We start from the raw sequence: 14,468 nt of genomic DNA on the forward strand, positions 1-14,468 counted from the left end.
TCCTAGATCCTATCCAATATTTGAAGACAACTCTGAAAGGGCTATTCATTTATCTTATGAATGTTACGTCTTTTATTTATCCAGATTATACCAGTCTAGGACACTCATTGCTCTCCCTAGGTGAGACTGTGTTTATACTTTACATGTGACCATTTAGTAAAACAGACAGACAGTAATTTTTTCCTTTGATTTAGTGATCAGAGGACATCTTTAGTCACACAATTTGATTTAGCTTGACCAATGTGCAGAAATTTCACACATGCTGATACAAGAGGTTTTCTGCTCACCTTGTGCCTTGAATTGTCTGAAAAAGGGTCCCCTCCAATCAGCTCCGGAAGTCCTCGATCGGACACGGTCTCAGAATCAGCCAATCCGGGCACCAAATGGTTAGCCCAATTCTTTAATTGGAAGCCCAAGAAAAAGCTGGAGAAATCGTTTATTAAACAAAGCATTTATTAGTGATCACATGTGAAGTATATTGCAGCGCTGGACTGGGGGTGACAAAGCTCTCGCAGGAAATCCGTCAGCCCGAGCCTCGATATTTGGGCCAGACTCCTTCTTGGTCTGGCCCAGTTGTTTTGTCTCGCTATGTCATCCTAAAGTCTTGGACATACATTCAAGGACATATATTGCGTTTGTATGAGTAGAGTGGAAAAGTATAGGTTATTTAGTAAAATATAGAATATGAATATATAATGTCTAAGAACAAAGCCAATTATAACAGCTCCGTGAAAGCCTTAGCTTCTCGAGTTTCGGTCTTGACCCAGGTGTCATCCACAAATCTGAACCAATGTCTTGATGTTATGCCATTTATGAGCTGCTGGCATTTTTATTTTTTTCGTCGACAAAAATTCCTGCTATGGCTGCAACAGTTACTTTTCAATCTGCTAGAAGTAGAGATTGTGATTGGTCAACTAATGGCAACTTCACCCGGTTTACATGAACGTGCACATATCCAGAATTGTAAAACTTGACTTACTGAGGAACCAACTGTGTTGCAACTGTGTCACCATGGATCTTTATGGGTTAGCAAGATATCCATTGTTAAGGTTTGTTAATCCAGCTAAAATAAAGATAACCAGGAGATACTGAACCTGCTTTGTAGTACAGGGCCTGGGTCCTGCAGTTGCAAAAGAAGCCCAAATCAGCTTTTATCTCATCTGTCCAAAATGATTTTGATCCAAAAGCACTGTGGTTTGTTCAGATACAGATTTGCAAACCTTGCAACTTAACTGAATGTTTTCCACTTGTGAATAATCTTAAGTAAAATGCCTTACTGCAAATCCTTTTGGAAATGATCTTACAACCCTTCCAAAATGGATGGGCAACAACAACTGTTTATTTAATATCACTGTTGATGTCTCTCCTCTTTGGCATTGTGTTAACATAGACCTGAATGCTTCAGACCAGAAAATACCTAAAATATAGGCTAAAATTAGAATTCCAGCTCTGTCAATAATTTGTTGAATATTCAAAACAGCAAGTCACCGAGGATTGGCAGAAGAAAATGACATCACAACTCCCCTCCTCTCTCCTTGTCTTTCTATTTTTCTCTCCCTCTCTTTCATTCTCCCTCTCTGTTCCGCGCCAGTTCAGGGCAAGTGATTGTCTGCTTAGTGCACAGATGTGGCAGGAGCTGATCGGTCACACTTTTAATTTCCGAAAAAAGAAAGCACAATTGTTGGTTGATGTTATTTGTTTTCATCGTCAGATATTATTCATGTCAAACCGTGTGATTGATACAGCCTGTACCACCACGGAGAAAAACTACAATATAAAAATGTATTAAAATTACATTAAAAAGAGAATTCGATTCTCGAACATAAGAAGAAAAAAGGAGAAAATATCTTCGGTTGTCAATAGAAGAGCACAGAGCGGATACAATCTAAGAACGACTTAAAAAGGAGCTTCATTCGGTGGAAAACTTCGGGTTCGATATTGTCGTTATTTGCCATGAAACATGAGTAATGACAGTCATGGAGTTTGGGGGTTTCATCCTCTCTGGAACTTCAGTGGTGAGTTAAAGGCTCGATTACTTTATAAATTGTGTTATTATTTTTTTATTATTTATTTTCTTTTCTTTACGAACAATTGTAAGCTTTTGATTGACTGCTTTGTACCGTAAATGTTGTTGGTATTAAAAAAAGGCAACAGAATCTCGATTATAATCTAAACGAATAAGAATGAAAACCGTATCCAATTCCGTCAAATGCGTTGTCCTGAAACACCCGATGTGTTGAAATGAATATTATGCGACTACCCCCTCCTTATTACATTACAAAGGCACTAGATGAAGCACGATACAAATTGTACTAAAAAGACGTGAGTAATAAATCTCAGTATTTCATTCAAAATTCAATTAATAGATTAAAATAATCTCCAAAGAAATTCTCTAAATTTAAAAAACAATTTTAAATTTTATAAAACATACTCTGCAAGCATCTTATTTTGATATGATAACATTGTAAATTAGATTTATGCAATGTTACTTTATTGAAATGATACCGGCTCAAATAACAGATACGGTGTTGATTCATAGAAATTACAATGAATAAGTAAGCTTCCAAGACTGCTTAGCCTTTAACGTCTAATTTGTCTGAAAGCTCACGAGGCACTGATTGTCTGTCAGGTAATTGAAGATGATGCCCAGGAAGATGTTATTCTTCCATGAAAATATGTAAACTTTTTGGGAGGGGGCTGAGGCAAATAGCACAGACAAAGCCTCTCCTCTAGGCAGAACAAGAGTAAATGAAAATGATGAGAAAGGGTCATAGGAGGAAGAAAATGATAAATTACTGCAAAAAATGACCAAAAAGAACAAACAATCTCTCTAAGTTGACTGCTATTTAAATTGTGTGGATGATCACTTGATTTGGATTTATTTATTTTTCAAAGTTGTGCTTGGTGTCTTTTCAAAACACAATATAAAAATGAGACACTAATTTAGGCAGACACTCCAAACAGTTCACCCCACAAGGTTTTGGGGTGTGAACAGTTTTTCTTTTTTTTTGTAGTTACTTTGAGTTGAATTGAGTGACTTATGAGTTTTATACATTTTTAGTTAAATGTCAAATTCCATCTCTACTTTAAGGCATGCCAGGACAATAGGCCATGCTAAAAAAACTTACAGTGATGACTTCTTATTGTTGTATTAATGGTAACTGATAGCAGCTGTCAACTATTTCTTTTTCCACCTGCATTATGTGTTTCCTGGCAAAATTTGGTAAAAAAAAATGTAAAGGAAGTGTAAAGTAGGAACCATGCAGTATTCATAGTATTCCCTGCTTGTGCTTTGACATGCGAAATTTATTTTTTTATAACATACTGCTTGCAAGACATTGCATCATCACTCTTAGGCACTTACACAAATATTCAACAAAAAAAAGAACACAAGGTACAGTTAGTTTGCCTTATACATTTACTCTGTAGATACTGTAGGAATTATAGATTATATTGTTCTGGTCATTGATGTTAGATGACATAACAAGGTAAGGTATACTCAGAGTTTTCCTCGGATGAGTTTAACATCAAATGTTAAAGTTAAACTTCAAATTTCTGTTTGCCTGAAATGTGGCATGTACACAAGACTGTCATTCTTACCAACATGTTCTTCTTGCATCCTGTTGTGATGTGAAACTGGCGTTTATTAAGTATCTTACTTGAGGTATGGTGGCTTGGACTGAATCTTATTTTTACCATTGACAAAAGTATGGGGGTTTAAATAAAAAAAAAACACTTAATACAGCTACAAACAGGTGTGACTTAATCTATATGTATGAAATCCTAAAAGAAAATGATTCTTTAGAAATACATTAAAGCTACTGATTTTAATATGCTGTAAAAAAGAAAAAAAAATTATATTTGAGCTCCTTGGGTGCCAGAAAGACTGTAACTGAAAAATAGTTTTTAACTCTAATTTTACATGAGATCCTGTGTTTATTTGGGGGGGTTTCCAACGTTAAATGAAGAATGTTCAGGCATGCAGACTATAACGCTACACTGAACATTATCATATCTATTACATATTTTTAAACCTTACTTCCTTTATATGTGCAATCGACTGAAATAAGCTCTACTCTCTCAGAGGTAGAGTTTAAAGAGATGAACAGCAGCTCTTAGTCATATGTTGCAGCAATAATGTTAAGACTTCAATTACAATTCTTACAGTATACGAGTAAATCAGAAAGCTTGCCATACACAGTCAAATACACTGACTGAATTTTCATTGTTTCTCACAGAACCATCATTTGCAGTTGCCAATTATTAATGAAAATTAACACTGTTCTAAGTCATTCAGACAAAATTCAATTGCAATAAAACTGAGTCACATTTTCAGTATCAAAATAAACAATTTTGACTTGTCTAATGTCAGCTCTTAAATGGTTAGCCTCAACACAACAATGCTATTGGCTCATCAAACCTTATGTGTCTCATTTGCCTCTGTGGCCTTGTGATGGACTGGCAACCTGTCCAGGGTGTACCCCGCCTCTCGCCCAATGACATCTGGGATAGGTTGAAGCCTTCCCACGACCATGAGTTGGATGAAGCGGGTATAGAAAATGGATGGATGTATGTACTTACATTCTTCATCGTAGCTTATTGCTATAATGTAACAGATCGGTAGCTAAATATTCTCATTCTTCAGCATGCTGAACATATAGCACCTAAAATTGTTTTGCAGAGTCGATGAAATTCACAAATTTAAGTCAAATTCCTGCAACATTCAAATATAGCCTTGTCAGACCAACAGTGACACAGCTCTTGATTTAAAAAAAAGCTTGTCAGGGCCTTGAGCACACAGGACACAAGTGCAGGGTTGTTTTTGAAAGGCAACAAAGTTTTTTTAATAAACAGCAGGTTGAGGATCTCCACACAGAGCAAACCAAGAGGCTGTGAAACTCCTGAAGCACTCTCCTCAATAACTATGGTGGAGGGGAGTGCCGCTATGAAAATGAACAACAAAAACTTTCTTCACACAAGGAGGAAAACAAAACAGGCTAGGAACGATTACAAAATAAACTCACGCTCTCCTACTGAGGCGGACTGAAACAAAAGACGCTCTCCCAATAACAGGGCAAAAGTACTCAAAACAGAAAACGCTCCTCAACGGGAGGCTCTATGAAACTTAACACTTAACTATCAGCTCACCTTTAACAGCGGCACAAAGATCTTCTAAGAACACAACACAAAATCACTCCACTAGTGGAAGAACTATGAAACATTAACATTAAACGACGCAACGCTCCTCTAACGGAGGTGACTATGAAAAGATTACAAATCAAAATCACTCCAAAAACGGAGGAACAAAACCGACTATGAAACTTATCATGGTTTTAAGCTAGAGGTAAAGAAAAAATGATCAAAACAAAGGATACGCTCTGCAGAAGGATCGCTGCACTGCAGGCTCAAGGATTCTGTGGCTTTCTGTGGAACAAGAGACGCGAGCGTGAGGCTCAGGACAGAGTACAACACACAGGCACAAGACAAGGGAGACGCAGACTATTTGAGCACATGAGGAGCCAAGGGGAACAAGTGGAAACACTTTGGAATCAGGGAAGACAATCAGACAGTTGACACAGGAGGAAGGACAAGGTACCTGAAACGAGAGGGAAGTTAATATTCCAAAATAAAACAGGAACTGACGAGACAAGACATGAATCAAAGCATAAATCGTGACAAAGCTGTTGTTTTCATATATTTGTCTCTAGTTTTATATATAAAAGGCAAACAATTTAACTGTCTTTATACACATGAATGTAAAAATCACATTCCCATTTGTACTAAAATGGGCATTTTTGATTTGCATTTAAAAACACTGATAATTACTTAGATATAGACATATTGTGTGTGAATAGAGAGAAAATATCCCTCAGTGTTTTGTATGTGGTGTCTTGTTACATCAATCAGACACAGCATTATGGCCAACTGCCTTATATTGTTTTGGTTGTCATCACATAGCCAAAAGAGTGTGGATGAAAAAACACCATAAGGTGTCCTGGAGTGTTTGGTTCTAGGACATTAGCAGAAGATTCTTTAGGCCTTGTGGGTTGTGGGGTGGGATCTTGTTGAATGTGCTTGCCAGATTGATATGTGGAGAGTTTAGAGTCTGGATGAGCATCTCCGACTCTTTGTCATGTTCTTTGAAGTCTTCCAAAGCAGTTTTTGCAGGGCCCAATACTGTCCTGCTGTGGGAGGTTGCTACTGTAGGACAGTACTGTTACCATAGGGTGGGGGGTGTGAGTGTTCTGCAAAAATGTTTCGGTAGATGGCAAGTATCAAAGTCGCATTCGCCTCCAAAGCCATGCAAACTCTCTTCAGATGTCAAAACAGCGATTGCCAATTAGCTCTCCACTGACTTTGGCTGTGGAGGGAGAGCCGTCTCTGTTTTGCTGCCCCTTCTTCAAAGTAAAACCGTTTGCACTAGGAAAGGTATCCTATTATGAAGACGATCTATTACAAATCTATTCCTTCTATATAAACACAGTCATTTGTGTAATTTTTCAAATCAAACAATAAATATTGTGAAACAAATAATTTACTTTCATACTTAGCTGCTTAACATGTAGAATATGGACTTCATTTTCCTTGATAAAATGTGATGATTTTTTGCAGTATAATGAAATGCGCCACATGGATTGCTTTGTTATTTGTCTGTTATGTTATGGTGAAAGACTTGAATGAGGAGGAAGGTAAAACAGTTCACAAACCTGGCTTGACCCTAGCTATCCCAACTAAGGTGACCAGATTCCAATTCACCAGATGTGGGACAAAGACTATGTTTGTGTGGGACAGTGTGGGATACCAATGCATCGAGGTAGTGTAAAACAACTTAGCCCTTATACTTGTACATTACTATGCTTTGCCATCTAGTTGATTCAGTAGCACATAACAGACTGCAAATAAAAACTTAACAAATATATCTTATTTAAATGCAACTTTCCCTAGTTCGCTCATGTAAGAAAACATAGTAAGCATGGAGCTTTCATTTTACAGTGCCTCTCAAGTTAACACACCTGACGGATTCATGTTGTTGTCTTTTTCAGTGACATATTAGTTTTTTACTTACTATTTTTATTATACTTTTATTACTAATATTAAAAAGGTTTGTCACTGTTTATAACACTAGTAATGGAAACCAATGCTAAACAGCCAATCAGGAAACCGGAGGTGACGTTGCTGGGTTGCGTCTATAGCAACAACATAGCAACGTGTGTCACATGTCAGAAGCGTGAGAGTTGGCAACCGCAACACACACAAACGCACAGCTAGATTAGAGTTACGGTTCGCCACACAAGATAAAAGTTGACATTAACCTACCAAAATACCCTAAAGTTATACAACAACAATATACAGCAACAAAAGCGCCATCCATTAGCAAAAAGTAGTATACCTGAAATTCATTTTATTAAGTATGCTTGTGTATAAGTATACTACGGACCATGTACTTGTAGTGTACTAGAAAGTATACTAATTGAATACTTCTTCGGACTAATTTGAAACATTTTTAAGTTTATAAAAGTATACTTGTGACGACACTTATGATTTGGAATGCACACACAAATTACGTTATATTTCTAGTCTCCATGGTTGTTGTCATGAAAACTGAAATGTGAGTTATGACAGTTGATTAGGGCCGGTTCTAGGCAGGCATATATGAGGGGGTATTTTTTTCTGTGCTTATAGTAACATTTTTTTCTTCATGGAATTAGGTTGTTAGCTATGTGTTCAACCCCAACCTGAAGTGGATTGCACTTTGTCAGGCCTCTACCTTTTTTTGTAGTTTCGCCTCTTCTTCAAAGTCTTAAGCTCCGTGCTGAAACCTAACACTACACAGTCATGCTACATCTTGGCTCATTTGCATATTACCAGTATGTTTACTGGGGGCTGAGGGGGAAGGGGTGTGTGGAGGGCCAGTGTGGGACTCATTTTCAGCACTGGAGTTTCATGCCTCAGACCGGCCCACTTTAGATCACGACCTATTATTAAAGTCAAACACATTTTTACTTAACCAATTAAGATATTTTCAATGGCAAAATATCCAGGTTTATTTCATAATACTTTCATCCCATTCCCTTTAAATTGTAGGCTTTGTGTATTTACTTATTGTCTTACTTTTAATGATAAAAAATATAACAAGTCACTACTATCGTTTGGGCATAGAAAGTGGTTATATGGGAACTACTGCTTGCTTGTTCACACTCTCTGTTACAACAGCTCACCTGTTCCTTCCATATTGACAGAAGCTGTCCCCTCATCCCTACTGGCTTCTGGCTCTGCTTCTGACACTAAAACAACTTTTTAAAATGTGATAAAGGTCATTCTCAGCACAAATCTCCCCTTTTTACAAAGCCTTCTGATCAATTCAGGTCAGTGTCATTAATGTAGTGCTGAATTATCTACCATCTGAGGGCACTTTTCATATAGAGCAGGTCTACACCATACTTTTCATCATATTAATTCTAATAATATTCACTCAGTGAGTAATCCTACCTGCCCAAACTGGACTTGTGGGCTCATGGTTGCTTGGTTCTGTCTCAGAACAAAGTTTCCCAGTTATGTGGCGCAGCATCATTTAAATTACAACGCCACACAATTAATTGACTTGATAATTAATTAACTTGAACAGGGGTTTGCAGGCAGAGTTCAACATATTGCCTTACCCGTTTCATCGTCCTCATTTGACATTACAAACCGCAAGCTCATTTTAGCGAAAAAGTTGCCAATTTTTGCATATTTAGCTGCGTCTGTTTCCTGAGCTTTCCTCTTTTTAATTCTAGCTTTCTCTGCGCCACCCTTGCTCTTTCTACTTTTTTGCTCTTTCAAACACCACTGACCGAGTGCACTGACATGTTACGTCAGGGTGCGTCTGCAAAAAAACAAACAAAAAACAAAAAAAGACGAAAGCTGCCAGTGGAGGCGGAGGTCGTAGCAGCGTACGTAATCAGCCCACTGCCATGACAGAACACCGGCCCTTGCGGCCTCTAGGAATAAATTGTTTCTCCCAAACTACTCGTAATTGCCTCCACAATTAAATGCTTTTTATTCAGAAAGGGCATGAAAAGGCATAATATAATAATAGAGTTTGAATATGCAAAAAGAAAGGCCCCTGCCAGGATTTAGACCATTGCTATGAGATGACCGTGCCAACAACCACATTTCCATGCACCCACTTTTTATTTAATTACATTTTTCTCTATGGCCAAACACCAACTCAACAGGATTGAATTCCAATGACTCCTGCATATATTAAATAATGAGAAACATTAAAAGTAGACTTCATGTTTCTTTGGAATACACTTAAGGCAGTACATACGTAACATAGTTTTTGGAAAATTTTTCAAGCTTCCTTGGTCCTTAGGATGGTAAGCACTAGAAACCTGATGTCTCAGAGCCTAAGCCTGAAGCTTGGACATATAGTTAGTGCCTTGGTCAATTATAATAACCTTTCGTAGCCCAAAAGTAGTAAAGAACTTCACCAATTTCTTCATAATTGGTTTACATTTAAGGGAATGCAATGGTTTTGTCTCAGAGAAATGAGTAGTGGCACAAATAAGACCCAAAATGTATTGAAGACCAGATTTTGATTTTAGTAGAAGGCCTACACGGTCTATAACTTACACACGTGACAAGTACGACAAAACTCAACAGCATCTGATTTTAAACCAGGCCAGAATTTTTTTTTATTTGATTGTATGTTGTAGTTATGTCCAAGTGGTCAGACATTGAATTACCATGATTTCAGAATGAATACTATACAGATGTATCCACTTGGCAAATCAAAGTCCAATCAGAACCACAAGGAAAGGCAGTCAACAAAACGTCATCTTCCAGATAGTTGCCAACATCAGCTGTCCACAAACATATTTTATACATAACAGTCTCAAGCTTCTCCGTTCCAAACCCTACCCTCAGTTGAGCATCAGCAGAGGCAATGGGGTTGCACAATGTCAACCCAACAACCTGGCGTAAAGTAGATTATCCTCTCATTGCCTAAAACAACAGGGTAGTTCCCTCTACTTGGATATACAGACACAGTTCCACTGACACAAGTAATTTGATTAAGTAGTATTTCAATACACCATCTGCAAGGGTTCTCTGAGACAATACAATCCACATCCCTGCAATTGCCAGATTTACGAGCCAGAGGGAATAGAATTGCCTCCAGACGATCTTGTAACATGACAATGCCATGCCAAAAACAAATTTTATCATTGGAGAGAATTTTGTGGCTAAACTCACCTTTGTAGGCCAGACCATACCCAACAGCTAACATAAAGAAGCAGCTTTTTCAAAGTTCAATCAAATGTTGAACCTATCTCTGAAACACAGTTTTTCTACTCCTTCAGTCAACATGAAAGTGCTGCCGGTAATCATCTGGCACTACCTCATAAGAATACATAATAGTGGCCTTAGGCCACTGCAAAGTGTTGGTAAAATCGCACATTTTTTCACATATTTCTCATTTGTCATTGGTCCAAAATCACTCTTGGAAATAACTGTAGCTCCACTTGCTTTGTCAACTCTCAACTCCAACTCCTTAATTTCCTTCTCTTGAACAAATCCCAACTGTTCTAACAGTTAAGTTTCCTTCACTATAACCTGTTGTTGTACAATTTGTAGCTGAAGCTTACAATTCCAGTTATCTTAATCCAAAAGTTTGTTTCTGGGTTATATGCTGCATCAACTCACCAGTCCTACTTTCTGTTCTCTGTCAGTGAATGCGGAAACTTGTTTATTTGGTAACTCAAATTCTTACATGATACACTTTGTTCAGTAAGGGCAATCATAATTTATGCAAGCAACTGAGTGAAGATTAAACACCATGATGAAATCATACAGCAAAAGCCACCTCCTACAAACAGCAAAGTAGCATAGAGACACACTAGTCTATCTAACAATGTAGTGCAATGTGCTCTTAACAAGAAAAAACCTCAAGGGATATCTCTCCAAGCCTGAAAAGGGTTCAATAAAAAAGGGCTGCAGCTGTGGTTATAAACGGCAAAATACAATACAAAAAACAACACCAGTGTTAAGAAAAGTACACAGTGGTACAAGTTCAACATCATATAAAACTACAATGGCTACTAAGCTACCAGTCTTACTCTGTAATTGTTAAGCAGAAGAGCACAGTTTGTATTTGAATACACAACACTCAAACTAAAATACTTTCACAAAGCTAATATTATACAAAGTAGGCTTTTCACAGATCATCATATGTTAACACATGCTATTCCTAAGTCTGAGGTTTGCCATGCTTAACTCTTTTTCTAGACTCAAAATGTTCTTACTAACTAAAAACTTTTGCTACCAAATGCCAAAAACACACTGGCAGCATACTGTTGCCTCTCATCATATGACTTGCTTCAAGCTCCACCCCTAGCACCAGTAGTAAGAACCCTAGAGAAAAGTGCAGCCAACATCTGAACACATTAGTTAAGTGCTGGGCTGTGGTGAAATTTCCAGACGTTTTTAAAAAAACACATTTTCATCAGGGTTGTTATGACCTGGAAATAGCAGAATAACCTAAATAGTTGGTAGGCTAACATTTATTAATATTTTGACTACATAGAGCCTAAATTTTCTATATTATTCTTACAATTTATACCAAGGGGTCACCTGAGCCAGCTGACAGGTACAAAGTGTCAAAAAGATCTTCAGCACTGGTGTTTGCAGAAGCTAAAATTCGGATGTGGGAGGAATTTCGTGAGGCCATGGAGAAAGAATTCCAGTTGGCCTCAAGGATGCTCTGACAAACTATTTGGCGACTCATAAAGGGAACGCAGGGCCTGTTGTGCTCAGCCTGGTCCGCTGACCTGAACCGAGAACAGATTAAGTGCTTTCTGGAGTCTTTATGGTTATTTACTTATTTATTTTTTTAGTTGTTGAATTTGGTGAACTTTGGCTTTGTGAACTCTTATAACTGACATCTGTTAAACTGCTAACTGTTTTCTCTTGCCTTTTGTGTTGGTTAAATTCAGTTAAATTTAAGGATTTAACTAAGGGAGCTGAATTAATGATTTTATGCTTGCAATAATTAGAACATTTAGGACATTATACCATGCAAATGGTGTTTTTATTTGTGTAAAGCTGTATAAGTAAGTGTAGTATCTCAAAAGCTATAAAAAACATATTGCAATAGATCCCACAAAATGCTACACTCTGAAAGTTTAAAAGGAACTAATTTAAATGGGCAAATGAGAAATAATCAAATGAAAGGAGTGTTACCACTGATTTCATCAGCATCATCTCGCATAAGCATAGCCATTCCAGGGATGCTTTCCAGGGACAAGAATCTAGACTGTAAAAGGTTGCAACATTTGCATCTCTCCAGCCAGGGCTTCACATGTAATATTAACTAGCAGAAACAACCAGGAGCCAGCATTCTTTTGTATTAATATTGAAATATTAATTTAAAATTGATACATCAAACAATGTTTCTGATTTCTGCTAAGATTCTCAGTTATCAGCAGTGTACGATGCTCTATATTTGATCAGTTTGCCTTCAAGTTTTAGATTTTGAAACCTTAAAATGTCCCCTGCCCCACCCACAAAAATTTTTGTGAGTTTTTGTGATAATTTTATCAAATTTTCTCAATTCATATACACAACTATGAACAAAGCTATTCCTTGTTCGGATCTTTTTTCATGTTTCTTTTGCCTATTTGTCCAGATAAAAACAACTGGAGAATCATTCAAAATGCATGTTAGTCACAATCAGTACAATGTTTGTTAGTGTCCTTCTATATCCTTCTATGTCCTAGCACTGACCATGCTCAAGACACTCATGACTGGTGTGAAGATTTGGCTATACCACTGTGTGTAAAGAGATAGGCCCTCATTCTTTGATCAGTCTTATCTTCCCCGCCAATGAAACTGATGTACCTATAAACACAGACAGGCTTCTTGACCTCACGAAAATCAAGAGGACTTTCCTTTGCTTTGATTCTTTTCTGCTTTTCCATGAAATTATGACAACACAGTAGGGAGCTTTGTGTCGTGCCAACAGTTTATTGTTTCTCATGAGCATAGGGTCATCTTCTCTCGTCAGAGATAACTAGGTTGGTCTCAAGCCATTTGGCATCCTTCAGTTGCAATTGACAGTCCCAACCAGTGTCATCATCCTCTAATTTACTCGCTATAGGTTGTGATGTGTAAAAACTGTTCTCATGCCCTTTCATTGTTTATGGGGCCATCAGCTGAGACACAACAAGATAGGTGGCACCTAAATTTTCCACATCCTGGTCAGCAAATTGTCCAGATTATAAGGACCATTGCAGAACACATCCTTTTTATCCTCACGCAAAACAAATGCTTTGTACCCATGTTTGTCAGTTTTGATTCTAATCTATTTTTTTGTGATCTATAGCTGTTTGGGTAGACTATAAACTTGTGAAAAACGGGGAATGATGAAATCCAGCACTGGACGCACCTTGAAGAGTCTGTAATGGCCTGACTGCCCCCTCTCAACATGCTCAATGGTATTGGCAAAGTGCAGGAAAGGGAGTATTATTTCATATCTCGGGCATCACTTTCCCAACCCCAGATGTGCAAGTTAGCCAAAATTCGGCCCAGAAATCCTGCAGCTGTTTTTTCTACCAGCCCCATTCACAAATGCAGTGCCAGCAGGCGCAGGCTTTCATATCTGGGTCTGTCACATTATGCCACTTGTGGAATCTTAATTTTGGATTTGGTGTGTAAAGGGTTTGGTGAGTAAACACACCAGTTTTGGTGTGTAAACCAAATACTGGTTTGCATATATGTTGGTTTAATTTGTTATCAGTGTCCAGAAATCATTAGTTAGAAAAAGTGACATAAACTCATATTTGTCAAATGCTTGTCTCCTAAATAGCCAACAGGCTAATCAAAGTGTCTAATCCAATGTAGGCTTCTCCGGGCCTCATGTTGAAGTGTCCCTGGGCAAGACACTGAACTCCACATTGCCGACTCATGCTTCCATCGGTTTATGAATGTGTGTGAATGATTGGAACAAAAAGCACTGTGTAGTGTGCTGAATGAGTGAATGGGTGAATGTGACATGTAGTGTGAACGTGCTTTGAGTGGTCAGATTGACTAGAAAAGTGCTATACAAGTACAGTGTGTTTACCATTTAACAGGCCCTAACACCAAGCATGTGTCATGATTTATGTTCTGTTTCATGTCTTGTCTCATCATTTCCTGTTTTATTTTGAAATATCAACTTCCTCTAGTTTCAGGTACCTTGCCTTTTCTCCCGTGTCAAGTGTCTGATTGTCTTCCCTGATTCCCAAGTGTTTCCACCTGTTCCCCTTAGCTCCTCATGTGTTCAAATATGTGCCAGTATGTTGTCACTGTTTGAGCTTCATGACTCGCCTCGTGTTCCATAGTCTTCATAGATTCCCAGCCATTGTTACCTCGAGCCTGCAGTCGAGCGACTCTCCTGCAGAGCGTATTTCTTTGTAATTTATTTCATAGCCATAGATTATTTATTG

The 14,468-nt window shown here is 37.9% G+C and overlaps 1 protein-coding gene across 1 annotated transcript in view; it reads left to right on the plus strand.

Moving 5' to 3' along the window:
• The first annotated feature begins 1,625 nt into the window (after positions 1–1,625).
• The window catches only part of chrm4a (cholinergic receptor, muscarinic 4a), a 68,720-nt gene continuing 55,877 nt past the window's right edge, over positions 1,626–14,468 (plus strand). The window contains exon 1 of the mRNA XM_072379323.1: positions 1,626–2,015. Coding sequence (XP_072235424.1) covers positions 1,961–2,015 — 55 coding nt within the window. The 5' untranslated portion in view covers positions 1,626–1,960. The remainder of the gene's footprint in view (positions 2,016–14,468) is intronic.

The sequence above is a fragment of the Leuresthes tenuis genome, unplaced genomic scaffold (genome assembly GCF_036924035.1).
Source record: "Leuresthes tenuis unplaced genomic scaffold, fLeuTen1.0.hap1 SCAF_1, whole genome shotgun sequence".
Classification (NCBI taxonomy): domain Eukaryota; kingdom Metazoa; phylum Chordata; class Actinopteri; order Atheriniformes; family Atherinopsidae; genus Leuresthes; species Leuresthes tenuis.